Here is a 14,819-nt window from a genome sequence, read left to right on the forward strand (position 1 = left end):
TCCAGATTTGGAAAAAAAGAAATCTTGAGGAAAAAAAAGACTCTGAGACTCATCTGCCAATGCTGTACTACGTGAAGTTCCTGTCAGGCCATAGTATGTTCATTCAGTTTAATAAGCTTTTCCATGACATCTGCAAAGTAACATAATCCAAAAGAACTCAACTAGTAATGGATTTGTAGCTACTGATAGTTTTTACCATGTTTCAAGACAACACTTAATGTCTAAACCCAGAAGCAGTGGAAATGTAAAAAAATTCTGCCCATTCACAGAGAAATATAGGGTGGGGATTATAGAAGTCTGCAAAGTCTTTTTCAATTATAGATCTTAAAAAACCCTCACAAAACAACAAAAATCACAGAAAAACAAGTACCTTACAACAGAGCCTAGCTTTTAGTTCAGTTGATGCTATACTGTACCTTTAAGTTATTGCAGATCACCTTTTTCCTTTTTTCCATGTCAGGGTGATCTTGACATTTAATGAAAACCATGTTAATTTAAAAGATTAGGAAATCTGCAATAATAAGAAGTCATAATGCCTGTGGCTCAAATGTGTTTCTTTTGGTGTTCTGGATTTATTTTATTTTATTTTATTTAGGAATTGTCACCAAAGATTTTAAACAACCCCGATCCTTTGCTTTACCGCTGTTCCTTGATGATATTCAGCCAGGTGGGAGTTGCCACAGAGCTATGGAAAGTGGGCAGTGTCAAGTTTTTTCCGTGTGTCAGGGCCTTGTGGATGCACAATATTTGCAGAGGGGCCTCTTGCAGTCCCCCTTGCCTTTAGAGAGCCAGCTTGTAAAGACAGGAGAACTGGAGTCAGGCTCTCTGCAAAGGTACAGCTTGCTGCAGAAATGCTAGACTAGAATTTTCTTGAACTGGGAGACTTACATGGACTTAGATGGAATATATTGTAAAATAACAATTCCCTGCACGTGTAGACTTTTTATCAAATTCTTCTTGATCTGTTTTGAGGGATTGGCTGTGTTCTGCAAGTAGGGTCTTTCAGGTAAGCATGATAATCCTACCATTTAAAAGGAGGGAGTAGCAGATGTGTATCATAACTCAAATTAGTCTATTGCTTTAATTTGCTCTTTTTTTCTGTTGTTGGTGTTTGCATTTTTATGAAACTAAACCTGTAGTTGCAAAATTCTGTAACATGGGAGTTCAGATGTTCCACTACAACAAATATAAGCCATTTTATGATTTATTTTTTTTTTACGTGCAGGATCCTGTTACATTGATTCAAGGCCCATTGACATTGTCTTATATAAAACAGCAGTTTGAAAAAAATACTAGCAAAATAAAGCATCAAGCACAGGGCCCTAGGGAACATCAGATGTTACTTGTTGTGTCTGTAGCAGAACCTTCAGGGCTTGCCAACTGTTCACTACCTCTGAGATTTTATTTAAGCTGTTTTAGGGCATGTTTATTTCTAGCAAATCAAAACAATTAGCATAACAAAATGCCTGATTCTCCATACTGAAAGCTTTTGAAGTCAGTACAAGTTGACCCACTAGTTAGCCCTGTCTACTTGATTGTGAAAACTAGTGCATGAGTCCAATTTATGAGACATATGGGAAAGGCTTTATTTTCTATGTTGATTCATAAAGTTGATCTGTAAAGCTGATGGGCATTTCAGCAAATATGAGCAACTTAGAATTTTAGTTGCAGGATGAAGTTTTAAATAAAATGGTGGTAAGAAGTTTGAGTAATTTAACAAGAATTCATTTGATTTCAGCAATGGAAGGTCACTGGACAGTTACTGTATCAGAAAAGCAGTATATTTACTACATGACTTATACTTTTTATTAAATCTATGCACTTGATTTTGACTTTCATCTCAAATAAAGTGAAAAGTAGACTGTGCTCTATTAGAAGAGCGTGTTCAGTGTGTCCCCTCTAGAGCAGGCAAGTGCTTCATAAAATCATAGAATGGTTTGGCTTGGAAGGGACCTTTAAAGGTCACCTAGTCCAACCCCCCAGCAATGAGCAGGGACATCTTCAACTAGATCAGGTTGCTCAGAGCCCGGTCTAACTTGACCTTGAATGTTTCCAGGGATGGGGCATTTACCACTGATCTGTGCAACCTGTTCCAGTGTGTCACCACCCTCATTGTAAAATATTTCTGCCTTATGTCTAGTCTAAGTCTGCCCTCTTTCAGTTTAGAACCATTACCCTTTGTCCTATTACAACAGGCCCTGCTAAAAGTTTGTCCTCATCTTTCTTACAAGCCCTCTTTAAGTGCTGGAAGGCCGCTATAAGGTTCTTCCTGGAGCTTTCTCTTCTCCAGGCTGAGCAATTCTCAACTCTCTCAGCCTTTCTTCATAAGACAGGTGTTCCAGCCCTCTGAACATTTTTGTGTCTCTCCTCTGGACCCGCTCCAACAGGTCCTTTAGTTCCTTTGAGGAATTCCATTGGTGTTTCCCCCTTATCTCCTGTTACCTCAGGACCCCCTGGCTCACCTTGGTAAGACCTGAAGTGTGCTGCAGGGTAGCCAGCATGTCTCACAGAAACGGGCTGAGGGCCCTCACTGGCACCCCGTCTTGGCAATCTCTGTCCTAGGCTGTAGAGAGGCATTGTCTAAGATTAAATTACACTCTTAGTGTTACACCTTCTGGAGGTGACACTGTCAGTCCTTCAGGGCTGAATGCTGTACCCTGTGCTTTTAGGTAGCATGAGTATTGTTCTTCTGTAATGTTTGGGGTTTTTTTTTTTAGCAAGTGCCACTACTTTGCAGTTCCTTGAACTTGTGAATGCCAGAGAACCTGAAAGCTGTGGAAGAAACTGCTTTCTCCTGGAACAAGCCTGTCCGATGCTGCATTTTTCATATCTGATGTGGAAAATTGTCTCACTTGATGTGAACAGAATGTAATTGAGGCTTTTATAGATCAGCTGATTAAAAGTTATACTGCCCTGTAAAGAAAAAAACAGTATCTCTGTGGCTTGATGATAGTACATCTGTGTATGCAATAATTTTCTTTTGTTTTGTTAAGCTGTTTCCATATCACAAAGTTAACAGCAGGAAAAGGCGTATTAGGTGATTTAGTTCATTTTCTGCCAGATGAGCAATGTTCACTGCTGTGCTGTTGTTCTGAGCTTCATCCAGATTAGTTTGGAATGAAGAGCAGCCCATGCTCAGGAGATCACAGCATACTTTAGAGCTACTTGAGTCTTTATCCCCTACTGATTTTTGCTAGGAATTAGATGTCTGGACTTCTATAAAAATCTGATATGAAGAAAATTACTCTCGTATACTAACTTTGTGTTCTGATATGTTGCAGTTTATTTAACCTAGCTCACCTACTGAAGGAGAAATGAAAAATTGAAAAAAACCTAAAGCTATTATGATTTTAATTATTTGAACTAGGAGACCTTTTGGTGTACCAGTCCTTCCTTGACTTGAAAAACTTCAGCTACGCTATGACCATGTGAGATACCTACGTAAGGAAATAAGGGATATCACCTTACTCCACAAATGAATAGTTTGTAGCACAGAAAGGAAAATAAATCTTCAAGAAATTACAGTTTGACTGCTGGTATGGTGAGATGGCTGTGGGTACAACCTTAACTGCTTTAACTGCTGTCTTTTACCAGCCCAAGATCTGTTACAGATGGGTTGTGTGTCTGTGGTTGCTGCTCATGGGACACACTTGACTGTGTTTCCCTGTCGTTACCTCTTGTAAAATTATTATAGGGACCTTCCTTCAGTCTTCTGTGTGTGTTTGCTTTTGGCAGTCGGAGTATGACAGGATTCACATTTGCAGGGACATTCTGTCAGATCATAGGGTGCAGCTGTGGTGATAAAGGTCAAAGGAAATGATCAAATATGTAAATTTAGTTAGGACAATTTGCCTGCCAGCTGATTGTGAGGGAGAGAAGGTCATCGGTATTGCTTGACTCTTGCCTTAGTTGGGGTCATATCAGTCTGTCTGATTCAAAAGCATCTGCTGGACAGGGAATTAAACTGTGTGGAGCAGGAACAGAAATAGAAAGAATATTTTAAAAGCAGAGAGAGCAGCAAAGGTCAGCTTGACTCTGCACCTAAATTTGGCAGTTGGGTGCAGAGCTCGGTCTGTCAGACATCTGAAGAACTCATTTGTTTGCAGTTACCTGAGCTTTTGATTGACAGTGTTACCTGATGTGTTCCTTTGCTGTTCTGTGTTCACTTTCAATGCACAGCATGCTATTTTTACACTTTTCAACACAGATGCAACATTCTGTGGTTTTATAATACAAGGATAATGGAAGCTTTAAATAAAAAAAAAATTAAAAAAAATCTGCTTAACAGGACAAAAAAGGCATTATATGGTACTTCTAACTTGTCTTCAGTTGAGAAGGCACTATGAAATTTTCCAAAGTCTGAAAAGTATCTTGTAGATCATAAAGATTTTTATCAATGTTTATATATTTCTTTTAAAGTTCAAGAAATGTCATAAGAAAAGACTGAAAGCACTTCATGTAAATTGTTCCTGGAACATATCCAAGTGGCTTTTATCTTTTGGCTTTGATTTTTTATTTATTTTTATTTTAAAGAGCTGTAGGCAGCAAAGCCACTTTTTTTCCACTTAAGAACAGGAATGTGGGGAGAGGGAGAAACCAGGGGAATGAAAAAGGACTTCATGACACATACCAGTTTAATTTTAGGTGGAATGCTTATGTCTTCTTGCTAAAGGGATTCTGTTCGTCTTGGCTAGAGACTACAGGATGACACCAACCAGTTGACTAGCTTAAGGATGCTACCAGGGATGACCAAACCTCTGACATTCATTGTAATATTGGGTAATGGAAAACAAAAGGCCTGGTGGTGTTTGAAACATTCACACTTGGAATAAAATCTGTGAGGCTGACACAATCATATGTGAGTTAGAAAGGAGGAGAGCAGCAACAGATTAATTTATCAAGTGAAGTTAGTGGATCCCCCCACCCCCCATTTTTTTTCCTCTCTGACCTGAATTTAATAGAAAGTATTGTTTGTGTTTGGGCTTTTTCTTATGAACTGGTATTCATTTATTTATTTTAAACATCAGAGTCTTCCAAGTAGTAAAATTTGACAAATGGCAAAAAGAAACTTCCATGTGAGGAAACTCATTGCGCAGTGCCTCCATCTCCACCTAATGCTATCAGGATGGCCAGCCTCCATCTGTACCAGTTAGCATGCTGTCCCACAGTCACAGATCTGATCATGTTCCCCCAGTCTGGACAAGGGCCAGACTACTCTCTCAGTTCCTAATCCACTCAGCATCTAAGCTTTCTGCTTCTCTGGCTCTGTGTGCTGCAGTGTGCCTGTCCCTGACCTCTACCATGGCCTCTTGCTGGGTGCTAGGGTGGCCTTTTCCTCCTTTGGCTCATGAGCAATTCAAACTCATGCTTTCCCTTGACTCCAGCTGTGGAGGATACATAGGTGACAATTTGGGGCATGTGCTAAGTATCTTGCAGTATCTTGGCTAGTACCAGAAGTATGTGTACAGGTTTAGGCAAAATTAATAAAACCCATGTACCTTGTTGTTGTTGGAATGATTCCTTACCTGGATGGCACTTCTGATATTTAACTGTGTCATGCATTTATTTATTTTCTTGATTCTCCTAGGCATATTGCCCATCTTAGGCTGCCTGTTTCTGGAGTCAGCATCCAGCCAGCAGAGGCAACACCTAGTTGGGCAGTTCTGCTATGATACCAGTGTCTTTTCAGGAGTGCTCTTGAATGAAAATCTTTACAAAAACCTCATTGTCATTCTCTGAAACTAAATTGAGAATAAATTCTACAGGTCTTTAACTTCTCTTTTCACAGCAGAAAGTCTGAATCAAAAAGGCTGTATAGGTATTTGGGGTGTGGTAGGGAAACCACCTTGGGGCCTTGATTTTGAGGTTTCAGAGCTTTTACTATAAAGGAAAAATGATCACTTACCTTGCAGCCAAATCAGAGCATTCAGTAACACCCAGGGCATCTGAAGTGTAGAGAGTGAACTACAAATCAGGTTCTAGACTACGTTTTTGTTTGCTAGACCTAGGACACTGGAGAAGGCAGCAGGGAAGGAAGGATAGGGGCTTATGGAAACTGGTTATTAAGGTCACTGGATCTTGTAACGTATGAGGGAATATCTATGCTTGTTACAAAATCAGACTTCAGAAGAGCATGGGCCCCAGAATACTCCTCTCATCTGGAAAGCATATGCAGATATAACAAACTGGTTCTTCACGTAGTTGTCTCCATAAAAGAGAAAGTGCAGGAGAGGAGCAGATGAGGTTTTCTCCCCCACCCCTAGCCCCATACCAATACTTCTGACTGTCTGTGCTGTTACTTCTGCTGATAAAGAGTAATTTAGAGTTTGTAAGAGGTCTTCCGTGCCCACCTTTGGAGAGCTGGTGTGTAGTTGCAAGTTCTATTTAATAAAACTTCACTAACTGATGTGTGATCACCCAGTATTCAGAGAAAGTGATGTAACTCTTATATTTACAAATTTGCAACTATTTTCTGCTCTGTAGTTTGAAAAATTATTTTCAAGAGATTGCCTTCTATTTATAACCCCCAGGAGAATACCGTAGCAGTCAGCTGCTCACTTCCCTTACCATTTGCAGTGATATGGTATACAAATTATAACTTTGTAATTGTGATTCCTGCTTTGAGTACTCTGAAAAATCGTAGCCTAATTAAATAACTGTGATGGTTGTTTATTTTTTTCAATACATATTTGCAGCTGAGAGTTACAAGGATACCCAGATGGTAAAGATAAAGGAAGAACCAATGGAAGTTGACATTCATGATTCGCAGGCTTCAGTGTCACCCAGCCAACCCAGCCAAAATGTTGGCTACAGCACTTTATTAGGGCGAGACATTAGTGAACACATACAGAAGACACCAGAAGGTCGTGTGCTCCCAGAAAGAAATCTATTCAGCCAAGATATATCGGTGAAGATGGCATCTGAGCTGCTCTTCCAGTTATCAGGTAAAAGCAGTGGAAATAGTTGATAGTTGAATTTAAAGAACAAAAAGAGATTGTGTATAAACTGTTAAAGTGCTATGAAAGTGTGAAATTGCTAAGGCTGAAAAATAATAGGAGTTAGAGCCCTTCTACCCTCACATTTGGAACACAAAAGCTTTACCAAACATCCTGCATAGTTAGCATATGCTTTAGAGCACTGTGACAGTCAGGTCAGGTTCACAATATTTGAACTGAATTGGAAAAGCCGGAGTTCAACTCTCGTGTTTTTGAAGGCTAATTAAATAATTTGTGCCAATGGGTTGATCCAGGCCTTGGAGTATAGGGGAACTTATAGTTACTGGCATTAAGTGGCCAGTGGCTGCAGCATGCTGTGCTCCTGGGGCTGCAATGTCCATTTCTCTTGACAAAGAAGGTGAACCTCAGCTATTACATAAAGACAACGATATCAGAACTGTGTTTAATGAATGCTTGTATTGCACACTTTACACGGAGCACTAACACTGAAATATGAACCTCAAAAAATTTGTTGGGTGTTAGTTTAAATAGTCATGCCCATTTGCTAATCATGCTGTAATTTACCCCAAATTACTCCATATTACATGTCAGAAAGCACTAAAATAGTTCTGCTGAATAAAACCTGATAGGGGAAATGTGATATATGCTAATCACAAAAAAACCCCATGTATATTCCTCTGCAGAAAAGGTGAGCAAAGAGCACAACCACAATAAAGATAATGCCCTCAGAACGACAGCCAGGTAAGTACAGTCCATTGTTATCTACAAAGCTGTAGCGTAAATGGCATTGCTTCATTTTGCCTTGTGAACTCAAACGTGTCTGCCTCCTGCAAATGTGACCAGATATTACAAGTGTAAGATATTTTCATGAGTAACTAACCCATATCTGAAAAATTACACCTATAGATCTGATTGCTTAGAGTTCATGAGACAAAAGGCCTTTGGGCCAAAATGACTGTTCTCTGATGATGTATTCACACATCATTTTAAGAATTTTTTTCTACAAAAACTGAAATGTAAAAGAAACTGTACATAGTACATGCGGTGCTTGGGGGAAGAACAGGCTGACAACTGGATTTTAAGAAGTGGACCAATGTAAGAAGAGGTGATTTTGATTCAGTGTTCTGTCAAACTTGGGTTTCTTTAATAAATTTTCAGTTTAGTATTTCTATCATCTCAATGCCTTCTAGAGGTGAATTTTTAAGTCAGACTGAGATAATGCTAATGAAACATTTAGTCTCATTAGTACAATGAATGAAATTATCCAGGAATTAAAAATATGATCCAGTTACAGCATGTGCTGTTAGAGATACGCACTTTACAGTACTGTGGCTGAGAACAAGCCCACAAGTTGTTTACATACATATGACCCCCCTATGGGGGCTCTTCAAAGCTCTTCCATAATAAGTGGTAGCTAGACTTGGTAAAACCTTAGGAGCCCGTGGTGAGGGGAAGGTAAGAATTGGCAAGGGTACATTTATTTCCTACCTGAAAGTTCCCTGATCGGTGTGGATGGGTTGGAGACTGAGCACACTGAAGTGACAGAGATTTCCTTCAAAGACAGAGTAAAACCTTCTGTGATTCTGCAGCCCCTTCTGCAGAAGTTCCCAGCATGTTCAGTGCCTGCTAGCTAAGACAGCTTTGCCCAGACAGAAAATGAAAAGCATTTCATTTGCAGAAGAGGAGATCTCTAAAGTATGTTGTTCTTAAATTCCTAGGCCTATCCCATTCATTCATGGTAACTGTAATAAGTAAATAATTTGTTTTTAATAAACTGACCAGCTCAGTAAATGTACATTAGGGACCTTTTGGTGTTACAAGTTGAAAGATAATTAAATTCAGCTTTTAACTTCTGGCTACTGTGAATGCTTCCCATGTTTGCTAGTTTGGGAATTTGTGGGATATGCAGCCTGCATAGCCTTCCTGTGACTACTTTAAAAGCATAAGCCTGAGAGATACATATGGAGATAAATGCACATGTATTGCCCAACTACTCATTAACCATCCAGCGAGCACAGCAGGGAGGGGGTGACAAACAGTCAGTTGAAAATAGATTTCAGTGTTCTCATGACGTTACCGGCAGGACTGGCGTGAGAATCCAGAGCTACTTTTGGATCTATCAAAGATACTCAAACTGGAAAAGTTGAGGCCAGTTCAAAGATAACTTCCCCTTCTTCTGGCTGCCAACTTTTAAGAGGATAGGACAATTGGCCGTTGTCAAAGTTGCAGTGAGTTTTACTGAGAAGTCCTGATAATGACTGCTACCCATCAGGGCATGAAATGCTGAGTGCCTGGTTCAGTTCTTCCGGGTGCTTTTCTTATCTTACCTCTCTATCAACAGAAGAAGACATGAATGAGAAGAGCTTCTTAAGGGGAAGTGAGTCAGTCTACTAAATCCTGCGAGTTCGAACAGATTGACTTGAAAGAACCTTGCAAAAAAAACCCCACCCAAAACCAAACAAACAGCTGGAAGTCTTTACTGGTAAGGGTATGATGCCTTCTCAAAAATAGAATGTGATGGAGCAGCCAGTGGAGGATAGAGGCACTCAGACTGCATTAAGAAAACGTGTGGTGTTGCAGTTTGGCTCACCAGCCTACATCTGGAGCACTGACAGAAAGGCATTTGAATCACAATTGTTATGTGAAGTTTGCCGACAGCTGCAGAGAGCCAAGGTGAGGTCAGTATTGTCCACCTGTGAGTAGCTGGGGAGCAAAGACATTAAGCTGTGTCATTGGTGAGAATTTTAAATCAGCAAAGCCCAGCAAGGTGGGGTACGCAGGCACTTTTTGCTGTCTTATTCCATATTAACATTTCTAACTGTCGCGTATCTGTTGCCATTTCTCCTGTGAGTATTCCTGGACTTTTATACTTCCATATGACTTTGCTTAAGTAGCTGAAACTGGCAAGGATTCCTCACAGTTCAATGGCTGAGTGAGATGGTACAGCCTGCCATCTGTGATATGAAGACAAAAAGTGGAGAAGCAAATGATCTGGAAGTGAGTACGCCAACATAAGATGCCAAGATAAGTTTCTTTCATCTAGAGAACTGTGTAGCCATAAAACTGGAGAAAGTGCAGCCAGAAAAAAAAAATAATCCTAAAGCTTTATCTTCATCAGAAGGGGCTTTGCACGGCGATTGAGAACAATTTATGTAATTTCTTACTATGAAGCAGGAGCTCCTCCCTCCATACTTTGCACTGGAAACTGGAGGATGCATCTGCTGAAATAAAAATATTAATAGGGCCAACACTGAAGAGACTCAGCTGCCATTCTAGAGGAAGGCAGAAAAAAAGGTATCCAAGGATGGTTCTGTAATTCACTGGAGGATGATGACGGAGAGGGGAATCCTTGGGACACAATACAATGCAGTCTTCAACAGCAGCCTGCTCATGATAGATGGCCTAGCCTGAAATAGATAAGCTCTGCATCATCCATTTTGCTTAGAACCAGCAATAAGCAGTGTTCCAGTGACTGAATCTAAGGCACAAGCAGGAAGGCCAATGTGGAAACCAGAGCGGATTACAAGATTTTGAAGAGTTTCAACAGTAATAAAACTTTTTTTATTGGTGTTTTTCTTTCAAATCGTTATTAAACCAGTGAGAGGAATGTTGCAATAAACGATGCCATATTTTTATACAGCGTCAGTCTGTTTTATATTATGTCACCCCTGAGTGGAAATGTGAGTCTTGGAAAAAGTTGTTTTGCACATGTGGGCCAGAGCTGGTTTGCTTTATCCTGATTGCTTGTTTTCTTGAGCATTACACATTGTTCAGCCACCTGCATACATTGAACTGTTCAGGTTTGAGGCAGCTTCATGCCTTACCCTTCAGCACAACTGAATGTTGACAGTGTTTAAGGTTATGTTCAAACTTCTGTAGAAATACCAAAATATGCCATTAACTGTCACATATGGAACAGCACAAAATGAATAATGGCCAAAAAACTTGGTGAGAAGCTAAATGATTACCAAAAGTGTTACCAGTGTCTCAGTGGAGAACACCTTGTTCACTCTCTGCAGAAAAACTGTATGAGGGAACACGTACACAACTGCTGTTGTTTAGACTGACACGCTGGGTATCTGGACTGGTAGGGTCAACTTGGTTGGTGCTGCTGGCACGTACTTTCTGGGTATGGACTACCCACTGTGCAAGGCTTTGTGAGATCTCATGGTATATTCTTTATCCTGAAAAGGTTCTTGGATTTTATCACTGAATAAGAACAGGCTGCAGAAACGAGCTGGTCTCCCGTTCTGCACCTTTGAAACACGTACTACCAGTCTGTTAAGGATTCTCAATATGAGAGAGATCAGATTTAATGTAATTCTCATTTGGTTTGTAAGAAATCAATAGTTTGCATGCAAATGGAATACACCACCTTAGAAAAGTTTTCCAATGAAGACTGTCCTTTTCCATTTTGAATTTTTTTATGTACCTCTTACTGATAACTGTGTTGTAGACAAGGAATTCTTGTTTCTGTTACGATCTTTAATTAAGCAGAAAACAAAGTATGTTGGCAGAAATGCCAATTCACTATTGAAATTGACTTTTTACTACCTATTAATTAAAACCAAAGCATGACTTTTTGGAGTCAAGTAGCTGATAATTTTTGCACTTAATAAATACTCTTTGAGAAGTAGCCATTCATTAGCTTATATGAATTGTTTCCTGCTTTAAAAATCGAATTCCTGGAGTTAATTGCAGTCATGAAATTCCATGTCAAAAGAGAACTATTTAGCATCTTAACCTACATTTTGAAAAAGTTTAGTTTAAAAACCAATTACAATATACCTTATTATTAAATAATAATATTTTCCACCTTTCCTGATTGTCCTTTCCAGATGTGACAGTAGAATATGATTTTTTAAAGTATCAATATTAATGATCCATATAGTATTGTGATATAGCAAATCTGAGATGTTGAAATGTACTTTAAAGCCATTTGGGAAGAAGGACTTCAGTTTTCACTCTGAGATGCAGTTTTACCAAAGTATGTCTCTTGTGCACACCTTGTCTTATGGTCTGCATATCTTTCAACATGAATTCTGTAAATGAAATAGGGTTTTTAACAAGATGGTATTTGTTACAATGTTAAGATGATAGGGTCAAAACTCATATTTACTTCTTCCATTAACTGCTATTTTGTTTACAAAAAGACATCTTATTTTTTCCTATAGCCCTTTCTTTTCTGAAGACACATTTAGACAATCACCATTCACTTCCAACTCAAAAGATCTCCTGCCTAATGAAACTACTCTTCATGGAAGGACATCTGCACCAGGTCAGATACCTTTCTATTTCATTACTTCCCATTAATATATCTGTTTAAAATTTTCTTACTGACTCCGCCACCTGACAAATGCTCTTAAAATGTAGTTTGCTTTGTGAAAAGGCAGCTATCTCTCCATCACAGTAAGTGCTTATTAAGAAGGGAAAGAAAAAAGTTAAATATTACTGAAGCATTTGTATTAATAGCTTTTAAACTACTGTTTCTGTGAATTGTACAAGAGTGCTTAACAGATAGAACTCAGCAGTATTAACAGAGGTGTGTTTTTCTCTGCATGTCTCTCCCATATGTAAAGGAACTTTACTGATGTCAGATTAATATCTGCTATTTTCCTGTTACTGGCCATTTCCATCTCTCGGGGTACAGATGAAATGTTTGCAGTACGTGTATCGGAGTGGAGTAGTTGAGCTGGCTTGGCAATACAATTTTCCTGCCTTTAACAGTAACTAAGTAATTTAGAAATCCTTTTGGAAGGATGCAGAGTTCTTATACTGAAAGGCCTCAGCATCTGTGGGTACACTTGCACAGACCTTCTGAACTACTTGATAGGTATTTGATGTCCAGATGTAGCTTGGGTTATATTCTGCGTTAAAATAAAAAAAAAAAGGCATGTAACAATACTGTTAAAAGGCACTGAACATGTGCAAAAACTTGATACGTGCCTTTACTGTCCTACTGCAAAATAACTCACTTGCTAGTTCACTGCTATCTGTTCTTAAATTAATAGCTCTTGGGTTCTAAAGGTCAGTAATTACACAGCCAGCTGTAGGGGGGGGGTTATTCACCTTTTCTTAGCAATCAATAAAGTTTTGGGTACGTTACTGCTAATTTTCAGCTATAGACTGTCATTTAATTTACAACTTAACAGACCCTTCATTCTTTTTAATGCTTGAGTAGTCATTTGACAGCTTGTGAAGTGGCAGATAAGGGTAAGAGCTAGATGTTGTCTAAGGTTAATATGCATAGCAGGAAGAAGAAGAAAATTTGCAGCGTAAGGACAAGGGTCTTTAGGCTAGCCTCAGCCACACTTCTGCAAGCAAGTAGTGGATTTTGTAACTCTGAGCAAGGAGAACAAGATCAGGTGTGGTGCTTTAAAGTATTAAAATGTAAACCAGGTTAGCACTTCAGTCCTGGCTTTTGACCTTGGCATAACATGGAATATTCATATACCCAGATGAAAGATGAGAACTCTCAGACTCCTCAGGCAGTCCTCAGTACCTCAGAGGACATGGCCTCTAGCAGCAATACTCTTACATCATACCTAGATTAATATATAAGAATTTTAATTCTCTGTAAGGCCTCATTTTAAGTGAGGCCACTAGAACTATAGACGGGTTTTGGTGACATGTTTCATCTTCTGCTTAAAAGATGTAAAGTATCTAGTTGGTTAGGACATCCTGGAGTGTTACGATGGCTTCTGAGGATCTGGGATTTGTATGTTCATGCTGCCCCGTATTCTGCCTTATGGAATAAGTATTATTTTGATAGGTCTGTGTGTTGTAATACATATTGTTCTGTGGTTATAAGACTCTGATATGTAATAGCAGCACGTACACTGAAATAAAAAATGTTGGTGTCTGCTTCAATTTTATTTTTGGAACAACCCTATCATTCAAAATAGGTTGATTTTTCTCAGCTTCATAATAAATTCTTGGACCTGAAGCACAACTTCACAGTAGCACCAGGAATGTGATTTAAATTTTTAATCCATTACAAATGTGATATTCATGTAAAAGAACAGCAGAATACCCACAGGTAGATTTCCTGCTAGTTTCAGCCTTGTGAGAAGAAATAGTCTATGTAGTGCTATGGATAGCTCAGAAGAAACTTCATCCCTGCAGAGAGTAGCATAAAGGAACAGTAACAAACCAATGTAAAGGTCAACAGGATGTAACAGAAAATGGTGTGGAAATGTGTACGTGGTGTCCCATGGATAAATGGTATTTATGCTTTCACTTGAGATTTGTTTTGGGTTACTTCATCCTCGAAACAGGATAGTAAGAAGTAGAAAAGAACAGCATAAGAAAATGACAGGAAATTCCCAGTCCAGTCTCATCTTCAAGAGATCAACTAAAATCCAAGCAGATGAACTGCTAATGGTCAAGAGTGTTCATTAAGCAGTGCCAATATCCAAAAATGTGATTACGTGCCACTGCCACCACAGTTAGCAGGGTCTGATTGATGGACAGGCATGGGGTCTGAGCTGCTGCTCTGTGCTGGCTCTCTGCAACCAGGCTTGACTCAGGCAGACAAAGTGGCATGAGGATGCCTTCACTGCCAGTTGGTTTGGGTGGCCTTGGTGGAACCCGATGTACATAGTGCTTCTTTCCAAAAGAACACCAATATGGGCTGTTGTATCCCCAGACTCCTGCCAACTTTCTGTCTGCAAGGCTTCTTGGCACCCTAGCTGCAGAAGAATTGGGAAGAGTGACAGGAACATAGGACAGTAAGATACCTCATGTGTCAAATTCAATTCTTTTCTATAATAGGTAACCACATTATGTAATCTCATTCGTTAACAAGATTTATCTTAAACCTGTCATCCTTATTATTTGTATGAGGACACTGTTTGAGAAACT

The 14,819-nt window shown here is 39.3% G+C and overlaps 1 protein-coding gene across 5 annotated transcripts in view; it reads left to right on the forward strand.

Annotated features, from left to right (window-relative positions):
- Nucleotides 1–14,819, forward strand: part of ZNF827 (zinc finger protein 827) — a 106,452-nt gene that overhangs the window by 60,488 nt on the left and 31,145 nt on the right. For all 5 annotated transcript variants that reach the window (XR_005105652.1, XR_005105650.1, XR_005105651.1 and 2 more), the window contains exons 6-8: nucleotides 6,696–6,944; nucleotides 7,640–7,697; nucleotides 12,131–12,234. Coding sequence is in view for 2 of the 5 variants with exons in the window: in XM_037396657.1 (XP_037252554.1) it covers nucleotides 6,696–6,944; nucleotides 7,640–7,697; nucleotides 12,131–12,234 (411 nt within the window). In the remaining 3 variants the exon portion in view is untranslated. The remainder of the gene's footprint in view (nucleotides 1–6,695; nucleotides 6,945–7,639; nucleotides 7,698–12,130; nucleotides 12,235–14,819) is intronic.

This window comes from Falco rusticolus, chromosome 1, assembly GCF_015220075.1.
Source record: "Falco rusticolus isolate bFalRus1 chromosome 1, bFalRus1.pri, whole genome shotgun sequence".
NCBI classification, from domain to species: Eukaryota; Metazoa; Chordata; class Aves; order Falconiformes; family Falconidae; genus Falco; species Falco rusticolus.